The following is an 18,985-nucleotide window of genomic DNA, read 5'->3' as shown; positions in this document are numbered from 1 at the left end:
AATATGTGGCATCATATATATTTTTTCTTGACATGCACTCTATATAATATGTGATAAAATGCTGGAGACCTTAAGGCTTTTCGTATGTGTTTGTGTTACTTATTTATATTTCCCTTACCAAGGTAGCACTCAAGATAGGTAATTGGAAAAGCTGGTAAATTGATAATCTTATTAGTAAAAAAGATGGGAATAAATTTCTGTGAGCTATAGAATCGCATCGCTATAGTTTTCTTCTCTACTTCTCCACATGTTTCAGAGTTTATATTTAAGATTTCTGGTGCAGGTGTGTTGTTGATACATCTCGAACCATTTAAATATTTGCAAATTTTGTGAGTGTGTGTATTCTTTAAGAACAATAAATCAATGTTTGCATACTACGAAAACTTGCTAGTTATTTGTAGAATACACTGACTAGAAATTGTAATGAAGTAGAATAGAAAATCTCAGTGCAATGTGCCTCTTTGACCCATAATAATAAAAGATTCTATCCCCATAATCACAAGATCACTACAGAGTGCAAACTTAAGAGGTGTTTGTTTTTAGTGAGAAACTTTAGACATATTCCTGAAGTTACAGTTTTCTGTGATGACTTAGCTAGGTGGTGTGTGTATGAGTAATCTAGATTTTAAGGTGTGTAATTATACAAAATTGATGACTTCACAGACTTAACAGCAATGTAAAACAGTACATTAGAAACTTAAGAGCAATAATACCACCATATTTTTTAAAAGGTAGATTCCCCGCCACACCCCAAAGAGAATACTTCAAAGACAGGAGCAAATTTTTAATGACCTCTTTGAAATACAGTGGTGCCCCGCAAGACGAATGCCTCGCAAGACGGAAAACTCGCTAGACGAAAGAGTTTTCCGTTTTGGAGGTGCTTCGCAAAACGAATTTCCTATGGGCTTGCTTCGCAAGACGACAATGTCTTGCGAGTTCCTGCTGGGTTTTTTTCCTCCCCCCCCCCCTTTTTCTAATCCGCTAAGCCGCTTATCAGCTGAGCCGATCAGCAGATAAGCCGCTAATAGCGCTAATCCTTCAATGGGCTTGCTTCGCAAGACGAAAAAACCGCTAGACGAAGAGAATCACAGAACGGATTCTTTTCGTCTTGCGAGGCACCACTGTAGCACTGTTTCATATTTACAACCTACTTCCCTAAATATGTACTTTAGCACACAGTTGAGAAATAGATGAGCTTCTCTCAATTTACCGCTTGGTAATATGTGTTTGCTCTACATTATGAATGTTCTGGTAGTTATAAAACCCCTGACAATAATTTCAGATGCAGGGCTAAGATTTTTTTGTGTGTGTGAATATTGCTGACTTTATTCTTGCATTTGTAAAATGTGAAGTGCTTGCTCTTCTAAATATAGAACAGAAAACTCTTTAACATTTCTGCTACATTGCAAGCAGGTACCTGCAGCTTTCTGTTCTGGATAGAATGTGGAAACATCTTTTCATATAGTTCTTGACAGATAAATACACAGTGGAGGTGATAGGGTTAAACAGTTCTTGTCTTCCTCCTTTGCTGAGCAAGTGAGCCGCAGGATGCGTTCTCCTTGGCCCTTCCCAACCTTTGAAGAAAGCATGGCATCTTATGGCCCCACAAACACTTGTGAGACAACCAAGCCATTCAGTAGACTGAGTTGGCCTTATTGCTTGTGCAGCTGAGATTTATACCGCTTAATATAAATAAGGATCTAAACTGTTTACATAAGTCAGGAAAAACCCAACATTAATGTAACAATACAACAATAACATTGAAATTAGACTTTCTAACAATTCAGTAAAAACATTTTTTTTTATATCGTAAGTAAAACTGAAAAGAATTTAAAAGTTAGGATTTGGAGTTCAGGAAAGCTTGGCTAAACGAATATTAGAAAGGTGTTACTATCAAAGACCTGCTCCCATTTTGTTACCAAGTGACAGTCCACTGATTGTGGAATGCCCAGCAGAATCTCCTCAGAGGACTTTGAAGCTTGGATTTACTGGGGAAGGTGGTCAGCTAGGTACCCAGGTTTCAAGTTGTTTGGGGCTTTAAATGTTAGCAAACGGACCTTCAACCTAACTTGGTGGCTAGTATTCAGCCAGGGCATATCTTTCAGAACTGTTGTCCTACTGAGCACGCTATCAGCTGTATTTTGCTCTAGCTGCAGCTTCCAAAAAAAGGGTAAGGATAGCCCCACATGTAGTACATTACAATAGACTAATTGTGAGATTATCAGGGTCAGGCATGCCAAGTGGTGAGGGCTGAACTACCACTATCCTCTTGATTACCTTGCTTAGAAAAGGTGTATTCATGGAATCATAGAATTGTAAAGTTGGAAGGGACCCTGAAGATCATCTAATCCAACTTCCTACAATGAAGAAATATGTAGCTGTTCCATATGAGGATCAGACTTTCAACCCTGGCATTATTAGCACCACGCTCTAACCAACTGAGCTATTTAATGACCAGAGAAGGTAGTTATTTTTTAAGGAGAGCTTCCACCATCATCTCTTCCAAGACAATGTGGACCACTCTGCCATGCTCTGAATCCACCCAGTCATTTTGCCATGGGTAGTACATGACCTAGAAGGGCAAGAGTCAAAAGAGCATAAGATTTGCTGCACAGCTGCGGGTGGCAGGTGTCAACAACTAAAACTGATCCCACAAGAAGATTCATTAGACATATCAACAGGCACTGAATCAGCAGCAGCATCCAAGTCTGCAATTTTATCCTCAAAGTGACTCAAAAAATGGCACAGTGGGCTTCCAATGTCTCTAAAACTGAGTTCATAGGGATATTACTCATAAATGTTCTACTGGACAGATACTTGAGGGCATGATGGAGGCAGCGAAGAAGGCTGCCCTTGCTGCTGCACAGCAAACCCAATTATGTACTCTTATGCCCTCCCAACCAAAGCGCTCCAGTTGTCTCCTGTTCTGTTTCATTGCCAGGAGAGGTCTCCAGTAAACCAAGCAGCAGTCCAAGGTTTACAGTGTCTTGACGCCACCCTGGTGCTGTTGTGTAAACAGCTGTTCCTTTCCTGCTGCACATCAAGATGGCTTAGGTCATGAAAGCTTATGCCTTAATACAGTAAGAGTTTAAGGACTCAGCTATAGAGCTGCAAACAAAATGTTTTAAGTGTGTTTTAGTGCAATATACAATGTGACACTACACAGCAATGGTGAGCCTTATGAAAAATTTGATGTATTTTTTAAAATGCTTTTTTTAAAATAAAGCATTTTCAGAATGTTTTATATATGTGTGTGTGTAGATTCCACCTAAGTCAGTCAATTTGGTTTATTGTGTTTAGCAAGCAGCCATTACACACATAAGATAATAATAACGGGAATACTGCTACTAATAAACATTTCTACTCCCTGACCCCTAGTGGATAAATCATTTCCCATTCCCCCCTCAAGTTTTGTTACACGAAATATGTAAAGCCTTAACAAGAAATTTAGATGTTCTAAAGGATATCTCTCTCTCAACATCAGACAGCAAAAAACAGGTATTTGCAAGAGATGACCTACCCCTCTGCGATCTTAGCAATGGGTGGATGTAATTGTTTCTGAGATCTTCATAGAAACGGCACTCAAGGAGTACATGAGTTATGTCTTCTATTGATATAGAGTTGCAGCCAAATATGTAAGAGTTTACGGTACCAAAAGGCTGATAGTTGTTTTTTTACTCCATGGTGAGATACTGGATGATATTTTTGCAGATGCCCTGCATCCTGTGCAACTGTCAGTAAATATGCAGCTGGCTTGTTTTTAGAAGCCATATGGACTGTTTATTCCTCTGTGTCAGTCAAGGTGAAATTCTTTAGCGTTCATCATTTGTCTCTACTGCTTTAAGGGCATCACAGCAGTCTTCTCTGTAGCAGATTGCATTAGTCATGTCAAAGTGCTGTCGTGGTAATAGGTGGCTTCATCATGGAGTCTAAAGTACCATTTGTCAGAATCCACCACCACAGCCTGCTAGTGCTACCATTTTTGTCCACAACAAATTATAAGTTATTTTCCTTCTTATTTTGCAATTAGGCTCATTTGAGTGTTTTCCACCACCTGCTGCATGTGGTTATACTTGATAATACAGCTGTACTTAGGCTTTGTGAGTAAATGACAGTTGTGGCTGGGGAGGGGAGGCAGTAGTATATTGATGGTGGCACTAAGCTCATCACGTTGGGGTAAGGTGGTGGCAGCAGCAACGTTAAGGAAGCTTGATGGTGGTGGTGGTGGTGGTGGTGGTAGCAGCTCCACAGTGAATCCAGAGCTGCCCTGACCTTGCCCCACGCTCCCCTTGTATCAACAAGTACATTGCCGCTGCCCTGGGAGGATGCCACTGCTAGACACTGTATATTGTGGGTATTTTAATTTGTAAAATGCCTGTAATCTTAATGATTGAATACTAGATACATTTCCAGTCTGCCAGAGGAGGATTTCTCTATTCTGAAGACTTTTATGTGCATGTATACATACGTATATAAAACCCTGGTACATTGTTGTACCATTATTGTTTAGGGAAGCTTTTAATGTTTGACGCACTATTGTATTTTAATATTTTGTTGGAAGCCACCCAGAGTGGCTGGGGAAACCCAGCCAGGTGGGCAGGTATAAATAAATTATTATTATTATTTATTGCAAGATCCAATGGAAATATAAGTTTCGTTCTATCTGTAATTCGAACAATTATTTTAGCTAATTGTTTTGTTTTTCTACAATTGTTAGGTAAATACGCTTGTACTTGGATGATAATCTTTGGAAAGAAACGGCATACATGTATGGTTGATGATATTGGAGGGGGAGACCTTTTTCACAGGGGGTGATAGCTGACAGGAGTGAAGTCAATGTAGTAAGAATCCATTGAACTTTGTTTGAGGATGGCATATAAATACTAAGAAATGCAAGCAAACAAGTAGCTGTAAACCATGGTTTACCTGTTGGGCTCATACTGCTCTTATGTTTAATTCTCTAATATTTTAATGAATGTTTTAAATTTTCTATATTGTATATTTTTATTCTCTGGAAGACCCATACGAGGTGAAAAAGCTGTGTGTGTGCGCGTGTGTGTTAAAGTAAGTGCGTGCACAGCATATGCTAGTTCTTCCGTGCTACAGTAGCTGGAAAGCTGGAAGTAGGAATTAGGGCTAGAATGACTTTTAGTCCATAAGAAGCTCCCTTATCCAAAGTCTGACGACCTGGCTCTATTACTGACCCAAACAGGCAGTGGCATTCCAAGGTTTCCATACCTATGCATGACACTTTTCCACACTCTTAAAAATCGGAGAGAACAGAGTCTGGCACAATAATGTCATGTGGCTATTTGTGGCCAGAGTAGAGGGCCCAGAGAGAGATCAGGACTTCTATTACAGCTATATGTGAAACACTCTGAGCCTTTAAACTGCAAAAAAGTCAGCAGTGATTCTGTCACACTTGAGTTGCCAGGGAAAGAGGTTTTTTTTTTACTTATCTGCAAGACTAATCTAAGATCAAAAGGAGTCTTTTGTTTGAGACAAAAGCCTTTGAGTTAATTTTCTTCCAGCTGTTTTCATGGCAAATGAAGGTCATAGCTTATACTATTTGTATTACCACTGCAAAAGAAGTACAAAATGTCCCAAGAGTCAGGACATTTCTCAGATTCATTTGCATATTTCTACACTGAAAAGAATCAAAGTGCTCTCTGTTAAGAGTAAAGCTCTGTTCATCTTGTTTATACTCCATCCTGAAAGCTGAAAATGGGAAACACAGTTTTAATATATTTACACGCAGTGTGTGATATTTGTTACAGCTAATACAAACAGAATTTATAAGGCATTAAAATATTAAAATTTAAATAAAATTATCCAAACCATTTTCATACATGCATAGGAAGTGTCTCTGGTGCTCATTATCAAATGAAAGTAAAAATGCACATCATAAACAAACACTGCAGACTAAATTTGGTATACACACAAATCACTTACATTATATTTGTATTTCCAAATGTTTTACCATTTGTCCTTTGTTTACATGCAGCAAGGAGTTATGGGCGAAGACGAGGTAATTCCCTTCTGTTTCCTATAATAAATCTAATGCTGATTGGGGTTAGATTGGCTGTTATTCTGATAATTACTCCAAATCAGTGATTCTGAAGGTGCCATTTACTTCTCGCTGAAGTTGGTGGTAAACTAACAATTGATTAATAATAGATTGTTCCTTTCATTTTGCATGACCAGACTTCAGCAAAATCTTTATCTGCTTTAGATACTGATTTTAGTATTATCTAAATGTTGATGCTTGATTTCCCTCCCTCCTTATTCACATTCTTGTTTACAGTAAGTGCTTCCTGAATAGGCTTCTTAAAAAACACACCTTCCCCTCCTAAAAAAGTTGTTTCATTCCATCAGCAAGTTTCAGATTCAATATACAGTTTTATATAGACTAAAACAACTCAACATCTAGTGCTTCAGATCTCAAACCATGATTCTCAGATATACTCAGCTTAAATGACTTATTAATAGGGTAAATATTAATTTCACGACCGAGTGCCTGGGTCATGAAGGAAAATAGTTTGATGCCGTGTAAAGGAAAGGCTAAGACCACCTGTCTATAGAGAGAGGATGATCATGAATGGATCACAGATTATCATGGATGGATTTTGATTACATTTGGTTAATCAGATTTCCAACCATGGGGATTGGAGCAAGTCCCTCATGAAATTGTATATTTGGACCTAGTAACTGGGTTTGAATTGTCCAGGCTACATAATATTAAGGTTAGATTATTGTAGTGCATAATGGGGAGGCTACTGTTGTTTTACCCCCTGCTTTTGAAGTGTCCTGGCTTGGCCTGCCTTGAAACAGTGAGACAAGATAAACTCTAAACTGAAGTATTGAAACGAATGTATTTTGGAGTCATGATAAGAAAAGAATAGCCTTCTCAAAGTGGACCATGGACTGCAGCAAAAGAGAATGTAATTGCTGGTGCTGAGAAGGTCTATATCTGAAATTTTAACCAGTTTTGCAACACTGGAAAGCCATAGTTATCTCAAGCAATGCTATATGTACTTTCCTGTAAATATAGCACTAAAATAAAATGTGTTCTGTGGGACTCATTGCTTGAGACACATAAGTGATTTCCACTATCTAATGGCAATGGACATTGGTAAATATTATATTGGTTTAAATTAAGAGAAATCTGGGGAAACACCACAGCAAAGATATTCTTGTCACCATGACCCAAAATCCACAATGGGGCAATACAGTTATTAGGACCAAGTGAACCATCATAAAATACTGAGAAAGTGATTGACTTCTCAGACATCTCCATCAGGCTAAAGTCTAACAATATAACATGGGAGGGAAAAGAGAAAAGTTTGGTGTGGTGTTAAAGGCATGATACCTTCATATTTTAACTGCCCCAAGAAGGTTTACAGAAGGAAGTGTACAGACCTAATTAGATTAGTCCCTGTTAGATGCTGAATGGACCTTCAGATTTATGTTTTTATATATTTCATAGGTTTTTAGCCCACTTTTTAGGCACCACTGCCTCCCAATCTCGTTTGCAACTGTGCATAAATATACCCATAGAATCAAACAATAAAATCATTTAAAAATACACAGTTACATCCAAAAATATACAAACCATACAATAAATTAAAAATAATCTAGCTCAGTCAGCAAAATGAGCATCCAATTTACAGATCCTAGATTAGCCCTCAAAGATCACCAAAAATGAGTCTTCAAGGCTCATTTAAAAGTAGCGATATCTTGCTTTGAATCAAGTTCCATAATTAGCTGCTGAAAAGGCCTGTTTCCATGTGCCTAATTTTTTTTAATAGGTAGGTGTCTGAAAAGGGCCTCTGAAGTAGATCTTAATGAACAGATAGGCAGATCAAGTGCAAAGTAGCCCTTAAAGTAACTTACTTTCAAGCTGTTTAGGACTTTAAAGGTCATCACCAGTGGTAATGCACTGGTAACCAGTTCAGCTGGCACAATTTTGGTGAAATTGTTCCATCCACCTGGGCCCAATGAGTAGTCAAGACAGCCACATTTTGTACCTCTTGACGTTTTTGAACAGTCTTCAAAGGCAACCCCTTATATAGAGTATCATAGTAGCCTAACCTGGAAGTCACTAGTGCATGTATAGCTGTGGCAAAGGTATGTTACCCCTATATAAGTTTCATAGTTGGTGTTCCAGTGGGAGATGGGGGAAAGTGCCCCTGGTCACCCATGAAGCCAAATTGGGTAGCATTGCCTTCTTGTTTTGGAGGATATGCAGCATTCCAGAATGTAAACTCCCCTATTTAGGTGGCTGAAAATCATAACCTGCAGTTTCAGGTGCTCTCACCTGGGTAGCTAAATTTGATATTCTCCAAGATACATAAAATGCATATGTATCCATGGTTACATATTTTTCAGTGGCTCACTGTATTGGATAGAACCAACACATCCTCATTAATAACTTACTGAAAAGACCAAGAAATTCAGTGGTATCCATGTCACCACACCTACCACTCTGCACAGAATCCAGATGAAACTCGTGTCTTAAATCTCTGATACTATATTATTTCTGATAGCAATTGCTTGGCCCACACTTTGGAAATCACAGCTAAAGGTGAAATAAACAAAGGTACCAATAATCCTTAGGTCATAGATCATCCACTTCCTTACTAGGGTGCCATTTTATAGCTGACTAATTTGTTCCAAATACTTGGAGGTGAGTGAGTGGGTGCCAACCGCTATCATTTGGGAAGCTATGTGCATATTGACTGGTGAACATGTATGCTTGTACATACACAGCAGTCTCAGTAATATCCAACATCACGGAAGCAAACTTACACTTTGTCTTCTCCCTCCTGTGTTCCCTTAAAATGTTGCTCTGAAGGTTCCCCCAACCCTCTGGAGCAGATTTTAGGACACATTGGTGGGGGTGGGGGCTGCAGAAAGGATTGCAGGAGGAGGAACCCTCACCACGTAAATGGAAGTCTGTCCTGCTTGTGCACAGACAGCATTGGATATCACCCTGTTTCCAGTGGAGGATGTTTCTTTGTTAATATGTATGGATGAAAGATGTTATGTATGCAAAAGAGAGAACTTTTGACTCTCATTCTGCCCTTTGCACTTCACTTGTGGTGTTTTCTTAATTATGTGGGTGTTGTTGCTATGACAACGTGAGCTTTTTGGGTTAAGAGGCTAACAGCATGTTAAATGTTCTTTTCTCCTGCTTTGTGGAGTTGGCATTTGTATCAGTTCACCATAGTTTTATTCAGATTCTTTTGGTTTGGTTATAATTCTTCCGTTCCTTTTTTCAAATATTTCTTTCCTCTAGGGCAAAAGTGCATCTTTCCACTACCTCTTTTAGGGTGGTGGCCTGCATAATCTTGCAAGGAACCTCATGATAACATGACTCCACAATCATGAAATTGCATCCTAAGTCTTTTGTTTGTTTTGTATAAAATATTTTTGGTCTGACTTTCAGCCGTCCAGGTTGCTCACAATTTCATATGAAATAATAGATACAGTATAAATAACAGTAAAATAATGACAAATGAGTAATCTCCAGCAGCAAATTAAGTAACTGTTTTTTCCTGGTGCCTAACCATCAAGTTTGGTGAATGGGTATCGGGGAGTGTGGTCTTCAAAACAACAAGAAAATTCCAAGAAGTTGCTCAGCTCACTCCTATGGTGGGGAAATGAAGAACCGGGTCTTCAGCAGATAGTTTAGCAGCCATAAGGGAATAGATATCATGGTCCATGGCCTTATGGAATTTTATAGGTCAAAACTAATTGTCCCTGGACATGAACTGGTAGCTATGAAAGGTCTTCATTTACAGGTGAAGTATACACATTTCTAGATGTCCTAGCAAACAACCTAGCAACTGCATTCTGAATTATTTGTGGCCCCCAAATAATAGTTGTTGTCATGTGTAAAGTTAATTACAGTACTCCAGCTTGGATGTTGCCAAGGCATGAGTGACTCTAGCTAGGCACGTGTCTTTAATAAAGATTGTAACTGGCATATCCTAGCAGCCAAAAACACTTCATCCCATCTAAAACATCTACATATAATCTGCAATGCCTGATTTTAAGGCATCACACAAATTGTGGACCAGATTATTTAATAGGAGTAGAACCCCATCCCAGGCAGACCACCCCTTTTATTTTCTGGTCAATTCACACCAACAAACATTACTTTTGTTATATCTTAGTTTTATCTAGTTTGAGTCTTGGTTTATTAGACCATTACTAACTCCAAATACCTGTTCTGAATATTCACAACCCCACTTGGATTGGATTTGAAGGAGAAATGCAGGTGTCTTCTGTGTAATACTTACTATGCTTTATTCCAAATCTCCAAATGACCTTTATGTTAAATAGCCTGGGAAACTCTTAACATAAGCATCATAGGGCAGGCCAACTGTCTACCACCACCACCTTCTTCTTTACTTGAAAGATTTTTTTAAAAAAATAGACAGGGATGGGCTCCCTCTGTCTCTCTTCCTGTGTAGATCTTTCATAAGGGTGGCCCAAGTGTTCCATACAAGGTTGAAAGTCACACTGAAATTGGTTTAGATATTCAGCTTCATCTAGGATTTCTGGAGCTAAATTGTTACTAACTGCTGGAGAGACTCCCTGGGGGAAAAGTTATCAGTGAACAGTCAATTGTTACCAAAATCATCAGTGACCAAAAACAGCTTCTACAGGAGTGCCTCATAACTGTTGCCATCAAGGCAACCAAAATTTGGTTCATTTCTCAGTGAAGCATTCATTGTCTCCTGGACCCAGCCAATCATCCTCTTTACCCTGTCCAGCCAAGATGTGCAAAGGTTGAGTGCACAAGTGTAAGTCATACCCCTCCAAGCACCCTCTCAGCATCCTTGGCCTCACTAATGGAAACCTATCCAAGCAGAAGTAACTCACGCTCTCATGGAAGCAGCTCTTTTTGCACTGAAAACAATGTGGAGCCCATATTAAAGGGCATCTGATTGTTTCACTCTGTGAAATTCCTTCACAAATAAGTCACAGTGAGCCACTTTGCTATTTAAATACTCAGAAACGAGTCTGGATAAATTTCATTTACATACAATATTTCCCCTTCCCTCTTTTTTGAAAACAACCACCACCTTGTATATGTTTATTTCCTTAAAGGAGGCATTCCAAGCATAATGAGTTCATAGGCAATCTGTAGGAAAAAAGAAGGGCGACAATACCAGACAAAAGGAAAAGGCATACCTTGGCAGGTACTAAAAAAATGAGTACTTTATTTAGAAAAGCATTCCTAAGTTCTGTTATGGCAAACACATTTTGAGTATGACATCTTCTCATCAGAGGCAGTACTTTTCTGAATGAGACGTTCCTTTGTATTTTGGAAGTGCTCTCTGAAAAGACAAAGAAACTTCTCATTCCGGATACAAGAAGTATCTACTGCCTCTGGTGACGAGATGTCATATTCAGAATGTGTTAGCCATAATAACGGAGCATAGGAATGCTTTTGTAAATATTGTGTGGTATCCGACATCCTTGAGCAGATGGAATGAGTTTGTTGGACACCACCCAATGAATAATATTTTTTTCAGCACCTGGTGAGCATTGTCTTGTTTGTTTGGTTGCTGTTTTGTGTTTTTGTTTCCAAGCAATCTCCTGTCCGGTTGCTGAGCCTCAGTGCGAATCAGGTGCTTTCACACCATAGCTGAATTAAAATTTGTTTCAGTCACAAAAGCTTTCCCAATAAACTGAGAAAAATCTATTCTGAAATACCATTATCTTCTGTAGTTTCCTCTAAACCAGTCAGTTAGGCATCTATGCCCAGTTTCATTGGAACATAGGAGATTTAGCGATATGTATGACATCCCTCTGCTTTTATGTGCAGTTTGACAATTGCTGGCAAATGGAACTATTGGACTGTTTACTTGCTAGTTTTTAGGATGTTTTCATATTAAAATTAATTCTCTGTTGTCTGAAGCACCAATACTTATTAATTTCTTTCTTTTTTAAAAAAATAATTTTATTTATCAATATATAAATAACATTTTGCTGCTTCAGAAATCCCAGAATCATTTATTTAACAATGACGTGTGTAGATGTGGTTGCACTCGAGTGGAATGCGCGTAAGTGGGTGTGGGTGTATGTAATCCTACTAAAGGTCCCATCTGGATATCAAGTAATCTTCTATAAAAAGTAGCTGCAATTCCTTTTTCTCCTACCCTGGTAAAATATTATTGCAGATTCAAAGCTAGTTAGGGCCCTACAAGCATCGGTTCAACAACAGAATGAGCCAGCTGACCTTTATGTACCCAGCCAAGCTCTCACTATCCAAATCCGTTCTATTGTAACAGGAGAGCAATGCCCACTAAAAGAAATCTCTTAAACAAACTGTCCTTTTTATCCTAGTTAATGTTTTGCTTCAGTATAACAGCAACTAGGCCTGGATAGTATTGCAAAGGGATTAATGGAGAACAAACCAGGGAAAGACAGGACTGCTATGAATTCTATATTGTAAGCGTGGCTTTTGTAAATGGATTCTGTATTTGTTTGAGCATGCGAGTTCCACATTGGTTAAAATGGTAATCCCACAATGGATCACAGCCTGAACTCTGAAGCACCGATATTGCAACAGTTCTAATTATATTTATTCAAAACAAGATAGTTTTATTAAAGCAACACATTAATCTTTTGCTTTACTTTTGAAATTTGCTCTCCTTAAATATTTTAAAATTGGCAAAAATGATTTTTTTTTGTATTTGAAAACATAATTCCTTTAACTTTCCTTCCTTCCTTCCTTCCTTCCTTCCTTCCTTCCTTCCTTCCTTCCTTTCTTTCTTTCTTTCTTTCTTTCACATTGCAGAATTGGCATTTGTATAGTGCATTAAAACACTTCACTTATGTGATCTTAGTAATCCTTATGGCAACTTTATAGGGATGTCTATTATTGTCTTCAACTCGCAGTTTTGAATGCTGATTGTGAGAGATAGTAGCATGCCCAAGGCTAGTAAGGGTCCAACTGCATGATACATAAAATTTGTGAATACATATTTCACATACAGGCAATGACCGTTTTACACTTATCCAAGTCTGCGACTACGCATGTGTTCATTCCACAACCTGGAAGTGGCCAGAAAAGGGGGCAAGGCAGAACGTAACCCCCATGCAAAAAACCCCATACTATTTTTAAACACGGGGAGGTGTGCATGTCATAATTGGGACTGTTCCGTGTAGCAGGTGTGTTTTTAACTTTTTCCTCCCGTATCATGGTCCCAAAGCTACTGATCTCCAGCGTGAAGCTTTCAATGACATCTAGTCTGACCATTAGAGGTTTGAATAAAGAATCCATAAATAACACTGAATTCTGTTCTCTCTTTCTTTCCCCCCCCCCCACAGGTCGTTCTTCCCTCTTTCCAATAGATGATGGCTTACTGGATGATGGTCATAGTGACCAAGTAGGCATGTTGAATTCACCTACATGCTATTCTGCTCATCAGAATGGAGAACGGATAGAACGTTTCTCTCGGAAGGTGTTTGTTGGTGGTCTTCCTCCAGATATTGATGAAGGTGAGTTACTCGATTGGGGGGGTGGTCTTGGAAAAACCAAATAGATATGGAATTGATACTGCGATCTTATATGCACTTGTCACACCTGGAAGTAAGCTTTACTGAAATCAATAAGATTAACTTCAAAGTATACTTTATAGCACATGGTCCACTCTCCCAAAGGAATAAACCACCCTTAGTCTCTTGCCTCTAGAAGGTAGCAGGGCAAGCTTGCCCCTTCCAAGAGCAGGAATGCAATTGGTACAAACAGTTTAAAAATAAAGCATTGCTGCTTTTGTATTGCCTTTCCATGTTTTTGAAAGATATATCAATAAAAGTATGTCTATAAGATTTTGGTTTTCAAGGCTCTGAAAAGCTAGTCTAATTATAGTTTCATCTTTTAAATAAGTGAGGCCAAAAAAGCTTTGAAAACGGGCACCTCGTTTCACGTTGGTCCCAGACCCCCCTTAAAATGGGGTTTATCCTCCCTGCCAATTCCTTCTTTAACCTTTACAATCAACCCCCTCAAATCCTCTTCCTTTGCAAAGGCTGCAACTAGCCTGCCGGACTATGGGCTCCTCTTCACTTCCGCTTGTCCCGTTCCTAGAAAGCACAATAAGTTTTCTGCTTGTCCCATGCTTTGTAGACATGGTTTTCCATTTGTCCCGCCGCTTTCCCTGGGAAAACCCATTCTTTACCAATGAATCAGAACATGCATCGAGCCACAGAAAAACGAATTGATATTTGTTCCAATTTAATGGTAAACAGAAGTGGGCTTTCCTGGGGGAAGTGGTGGGGGAAGCGTAACTGTCACAAATTCCATACAGTACTCCTGCGCTCAGGAGCATTGTCTCAAGCTCTTGCCAGCGTGGTGTACTGTGAGCTGCCTCTACCTTCAGTTACCTATCTCTCTTTTACAAAGGCAAGTAGATGCTTTTACTTGTGAAAGGTCGGTGGGCTTCTGTGTGTGGAAAACCATCCGGGGATTTGCAAGCAATCATTTTAAATGCAGTGTTCAAAGATTGTTCAACTGGAATGTTTAGTAAGCCCAAATGGTTCCATGGAAGAGAGTTCACACAGAACTACTTTCAATGCGAGCCATTTAAAATTACATTATGTTAAAGGTAAAGGACCCCTGACCATTAGGTCCAATCGTGAACGACTCTGGGGTTGCATGCTCATCTCGCTCTATAGGCCGAGGGAGCCGGTGTTTGTCCACAGACCGCTTCCAGGTCATGTGGCCAGCATGACTAAGCCAACAAACACACAAAATGCAACCAACTGTGCATTCACATAAACAATTCTCTTCTGTATTTTTATCACAGTATCAAATACTTCTCTTGCACATAATCAACACATAAAGTAGAACAATGTAAACAGAAGTCCCAATAGATCAGTTCATTTATAGAGTCCAAATATCTGCTACTTTCTGTTCCACATATGTCTTTGTATGTTCATAAAATCCAAATGGAAGCTTACTACAGTTCCACAGAATCTTGACAAGGATTTCCGGAATAATGCCTTGTTTCGCCCTCCTGGGCTTCATCAATTGTATTTTACATAACGCTAGGTTTGATGTTGTTCAGCATGACAAAGCCGCTTCTGGCGAACCAGAGCAGTGCACGGAAACGCCGTTTACCTTCCCACCGGTGTGGTACCTAGTTATCTACTTGCACTTTGTGCTTTCAAACTGCTAGGTTGGCAGGAGCAGGGACCGAGCAACGGGAGCTCACTCCGTTGCAGGGATTCGAACCGCCGACCTTCCGATCGGCAAGCCCTAGGCTCTGTGGTTTAGACCACAGTGCCACCCACATCCCCTACATTACGTTAGACTTAATTAAATGGTTCACAAGTAGCTGTGGAAAATGTTAAGAAAGGAAATGCAGGCCAATACATTTACTCAATTATTTGCATCATTTTTTTTTAGATGAAATTACTGCTAGCTTCAGACGATTTGGACCTCTGGTCGTTGACTGGCCTCACAAAGCAGAAAGTAAATCCTACTTTCCACCTAAAGGTATTGCTTTTCTGAGTTCTTCACTCCATATAAGGCAGTTTTTGAAGAGACTTGAAGCTCGTTCACACATGTGAGCCATGCTTCCCTCTATTCTTTATCTGTACATGATTGGGTGGTGACTTGGGCAGTACACATAACAAAGTGCAGCATCCCTTACTATATTTATAGTAGCTAGAGAAAAGTGTCAACACACTTGTGAAAGTGCCTACTGATGACTGCAGTTAGTCTCAATATGTAGCCCAGTTCATCATATAGTTTCTCTACAAATTTACATACAGGCACTGTTTCCAATTTGTGAACTAGCCCTCAAAGCCTGTATATCATTTCTCTGTAAGAGAGGTAACACTGCATGCTGCTATGAGAGCAGGCGCAAGGTGTATTTCATTCCTTACAAGAATAAAGTGACGGTCTTATGTCATATTAAATTACTTTCCTTACTTTTAATATACCACATGACAAACAGAAGCCATGCTCCTACTCAAACAAAACCAAATTTATTTGTAATACACCCAAAAAGTAAAGGTAAGTATATTCACTCATAAGGAAAAATCCAAAACCAATATTAGGACCTTTGTTAGGTAAACTAAAATGTCGCAAAATAGTGTGCAAACTTTCAAACCCTCCTGATGGGGAACTCAGGTATCCATCTCTACAGCTGCTCAGTATCTATGGATTATATTCTTAAAACATACAGTGGTACCTTGGATGTCGAACTTAATCTGTCCTGGGAGTCCGTTCGACTCTCGGAACTGTTTGAAAACCAAGGTGCAGCTTCTGATTGACTGCAGGAGCTTCCCGCACTCAATTGGAAACTGCGTAAGCCCCATCGGACAGTCAGTTTCCCAAAAACATTCAGAACACTCACTTCTGGGTTTGTGGCGTTTGGGAGCCAAGGCATTCAACAACCAAGGTACGACTGTATCAGGCCCTGGAAATAGCTATTCCCAAAGGCGCCATAGGCCACTCAGGGTGACATCCAGCCACTTCAGCAGCATATAGAAGTTCTCTGTAGAGTCAGTTTACAAGGGAGTCGCATTGAAGTCTTTCATCCATTTACTGAACATTATTAGATGGAAGAGAATGAATGAATCAACACAGCCTTTGAAATAAACATTATAGTAGGTAGCTTTAGTGCTGTTGATATCTGCCCTATTATAGTACAGTATGTACTACTTTTCTACAGCCCATATGTAAATAGAGGAAGTAAAAATGTGAGATTAGCTTTTGAATTCCCTCTCTATGGTTCTGAGGTGGGGCAGTCTACCCACCCTAAAAAGAAAACTCAGAAAAGGCAGAGTATGTGTTGCTTGAGAGCCTACTCTCTTCAGTTGTTCACTACCCAGAGGTTTTAAAACATGGCCTGGGATCTCATCAGGTAGCTTCAATGCTGGTAAACTTTGCAGGTTCCCATTCTCCTGAACACCCACCTGAAACAGTGGAGTGTTGGATAGCAGTGCAAGGGAAACTCCTGTATGCACATGGAGTCCTTTGGTTTTTGGTCATACTTAAGAATATCTTAACGATACTCAAGCCTTTTTCCCTCTGTGCTGTTCAGGTTATGCATTCCTTCTTTTCCAAGAGGAGACCTCTGTTCAAGCATTGATTGATGCCTGCATTGAAGAAGATGGAAAGCTTTATCTGTGTGTTTCCAGCCCTACTATCAAGGACAAGCCAGTAAGTGAACCTAACATGGCTGTCATTGTATGAAGGCTGCTTCCAAGAGGATGGTGATGAAAATCGCTAGAAGCAAGTTGTTACTTAGGGCCAGCATTTAATGTGTCTGTTTTCCCCCCTTCAACAAAGCAGTGGTGGAGGGTTAGCAGGATCGCTGCTGCAGGGAAGAAGGTTAATCCTCCTTGGATCCCTGCAGTGGTTCTGCTAGAATTTTCATAACTGTTTTGATCCTTGGACCCAAACATCTGGATATATTCAGTTGATATAAAAAGTTCAGTACCTTGAATATTGAAAGACAGCAACTAATCAAGTTGATCTTATCAGGGCTCTCCAGTCACAGTGAAGTAATACATCAACCCTGTTCTTGTCTGTTCTGTGCTCTTTGGTAGTTCAGCTAGAGGTGCTTGCATGCAAAATGCTGCATGTTCAAGTCCTTCTGGTTCTGCCCCTACATGTTAAACATGCAGCATGTTAAATCAGATTTGTATTTAGTTCCTGACTTTAATGCCAGTGAGCAGGACACAAAAAAGACTGGAACTGTTTATATATTTTTTCATTCAACAGCGATCCTTTCAATCAAATGTAAAGGGGCCTAGCTCTAAATATCCTGCACCAATCCTTCTGAAATTTAACAATACAGTGGTACCTCGGGTTAAGTACTTAATTCGTTCCAGATGTCCGTTCTTAACCTGAAACTGTTCTTAGCCTGAAGCACCACTTTAGCTAATGGGGCCTCCTGCTGCCGCCGTGTCGCCGGAGCATGATTTTTGTTCTCATCCTGAAGCAAAGTTCTTAACCTGAGTTACTATTTCTGGGTTAGCGGAGTCTGTAACCTGAAGCGTATGTAACCCGAGGTACCACTGTATTCATCTCCTCGGAATGAGCTATCATGCTAGCAAATTTCATCTAATATGGCAAAAAGAAATTAAAAATTATAGAGGGTTATTTTTAAAATTCATACTTTAAAAGCACCCTGTACCTGTTAGTCTGTAGTTTGTCAGGTTTTGTTCACTGAGATGGGACCAGTATGAACCAGTGTGATGTATAGTGGTTTGAATATTGTACTAGGACCTGGGAGTCACTCAACCATGAAACTCGCTGGGTTACCTAAAATGAGAAGGGGGAGACCAAGTATACCATCGTCAGCTCCTTGGAGGAAGGGTAGGGCATAAATGTAAATAACAAAAACAAACAAATAAATATCTCTAAATTTCATTCAGTTCTGTCCAGAATAGAAGAATCATTGATTTCTCCATTATAGTCAGTGAGAAGAGACAAAGGCTCAGGTTTTCTAAACCAGAGGTCTGATTTGAACACAGTTCAAGCCAAATTAAACCATTTTTTACAGCACCAAATCAGGGCTCAAACCAAATCTTATAGCCAGTGCATACCCCTTGGTTATTGTTTTCAAAGCTTAAAAAGGTAAAGGACCCCTGACAGTTAAGACCAGTCACGAACGACTCTGGGGTTGTGGTGCTCATCTCACTTTACTGGCCAAGGGAGCCGGCGTTTGTCCGCAGACAGTTTTTCCAGGTCATGTGGCCAGCATGACTAAGCCGCTTCTGGCAAAACCAGAGCAGCGCACGGAAACGCCGTTTACCTTCCCGCCGGAGCGGTACCTATTTACCTACTTACACTTTGTTGTGCTTTTGAACTGCTAGGTTGGCAGAAGCTGGGACCGAGCAACAGGAGCTCACCCCGTCATAGGGATTCAAACCGCCGACCTTCCGATCGGCAAGCCCAAGGCTCTGTGGTTTAGACCACAGCGCCACCCGCGTCCCTTTCAAAGCTTATACA

The 18,985-nt window shown here is 39.8% G+C and overlaps 1 protein-coding gene across 4 annotated transcripts in view; it reads left to right on the top strand.

The window, feature by feature from the left end:
- The window catches only part of CPEB2 (cytoplasmic polyadenylation element binding protein 2), a 65,676-nt gene that overhangs the window by 34,362 nt on the left and 12,329 nt on the right, over positions 1-18,985 (top strand). For 2 of the 4 annotated variants that reach the window (XM_083460719.1, XM_083460720.1), the window contains exons 5-8: positions 6,005-6,028; positions 13,348-13,518; positions 15,425-15,514; positions 17,070-17,188. In XM_083460719.1, the coding sequence (XP_083316845.1) occupies positions 6,005-6,028; positions 13,348-13,518; positions 15,425-15,514; positions 17,070-17,188 (404 nt within the window). The remainder of the gene's footprint in view (positions 1-6,004; positions 6,029-13,347; positions 13,519-15,424; positions 15,515-17,069; positions 17,189-18,985) is intronic. The other 2 variants (XM_083460722.1, XM_083460721.1) reach the window with 1 other exon arrangement.

The sequence above is a fragment of the Podarcis liolepis genome (assembly GCF_965112155.1).
Source record: "Podarcis liolepis genome assembly, chromosome: 9".
Taxonomy (NCBI): Eukaryota; Metazoa; Chordata; class Lepidosauria; order Squamata; family Lacertidae; genus Podarcis; species Podarcis liolepis.
Note: the sequence above shows the minus strand (reverse complement) of the source record. Positions and strands in the feature narration are given on the sequence as shown.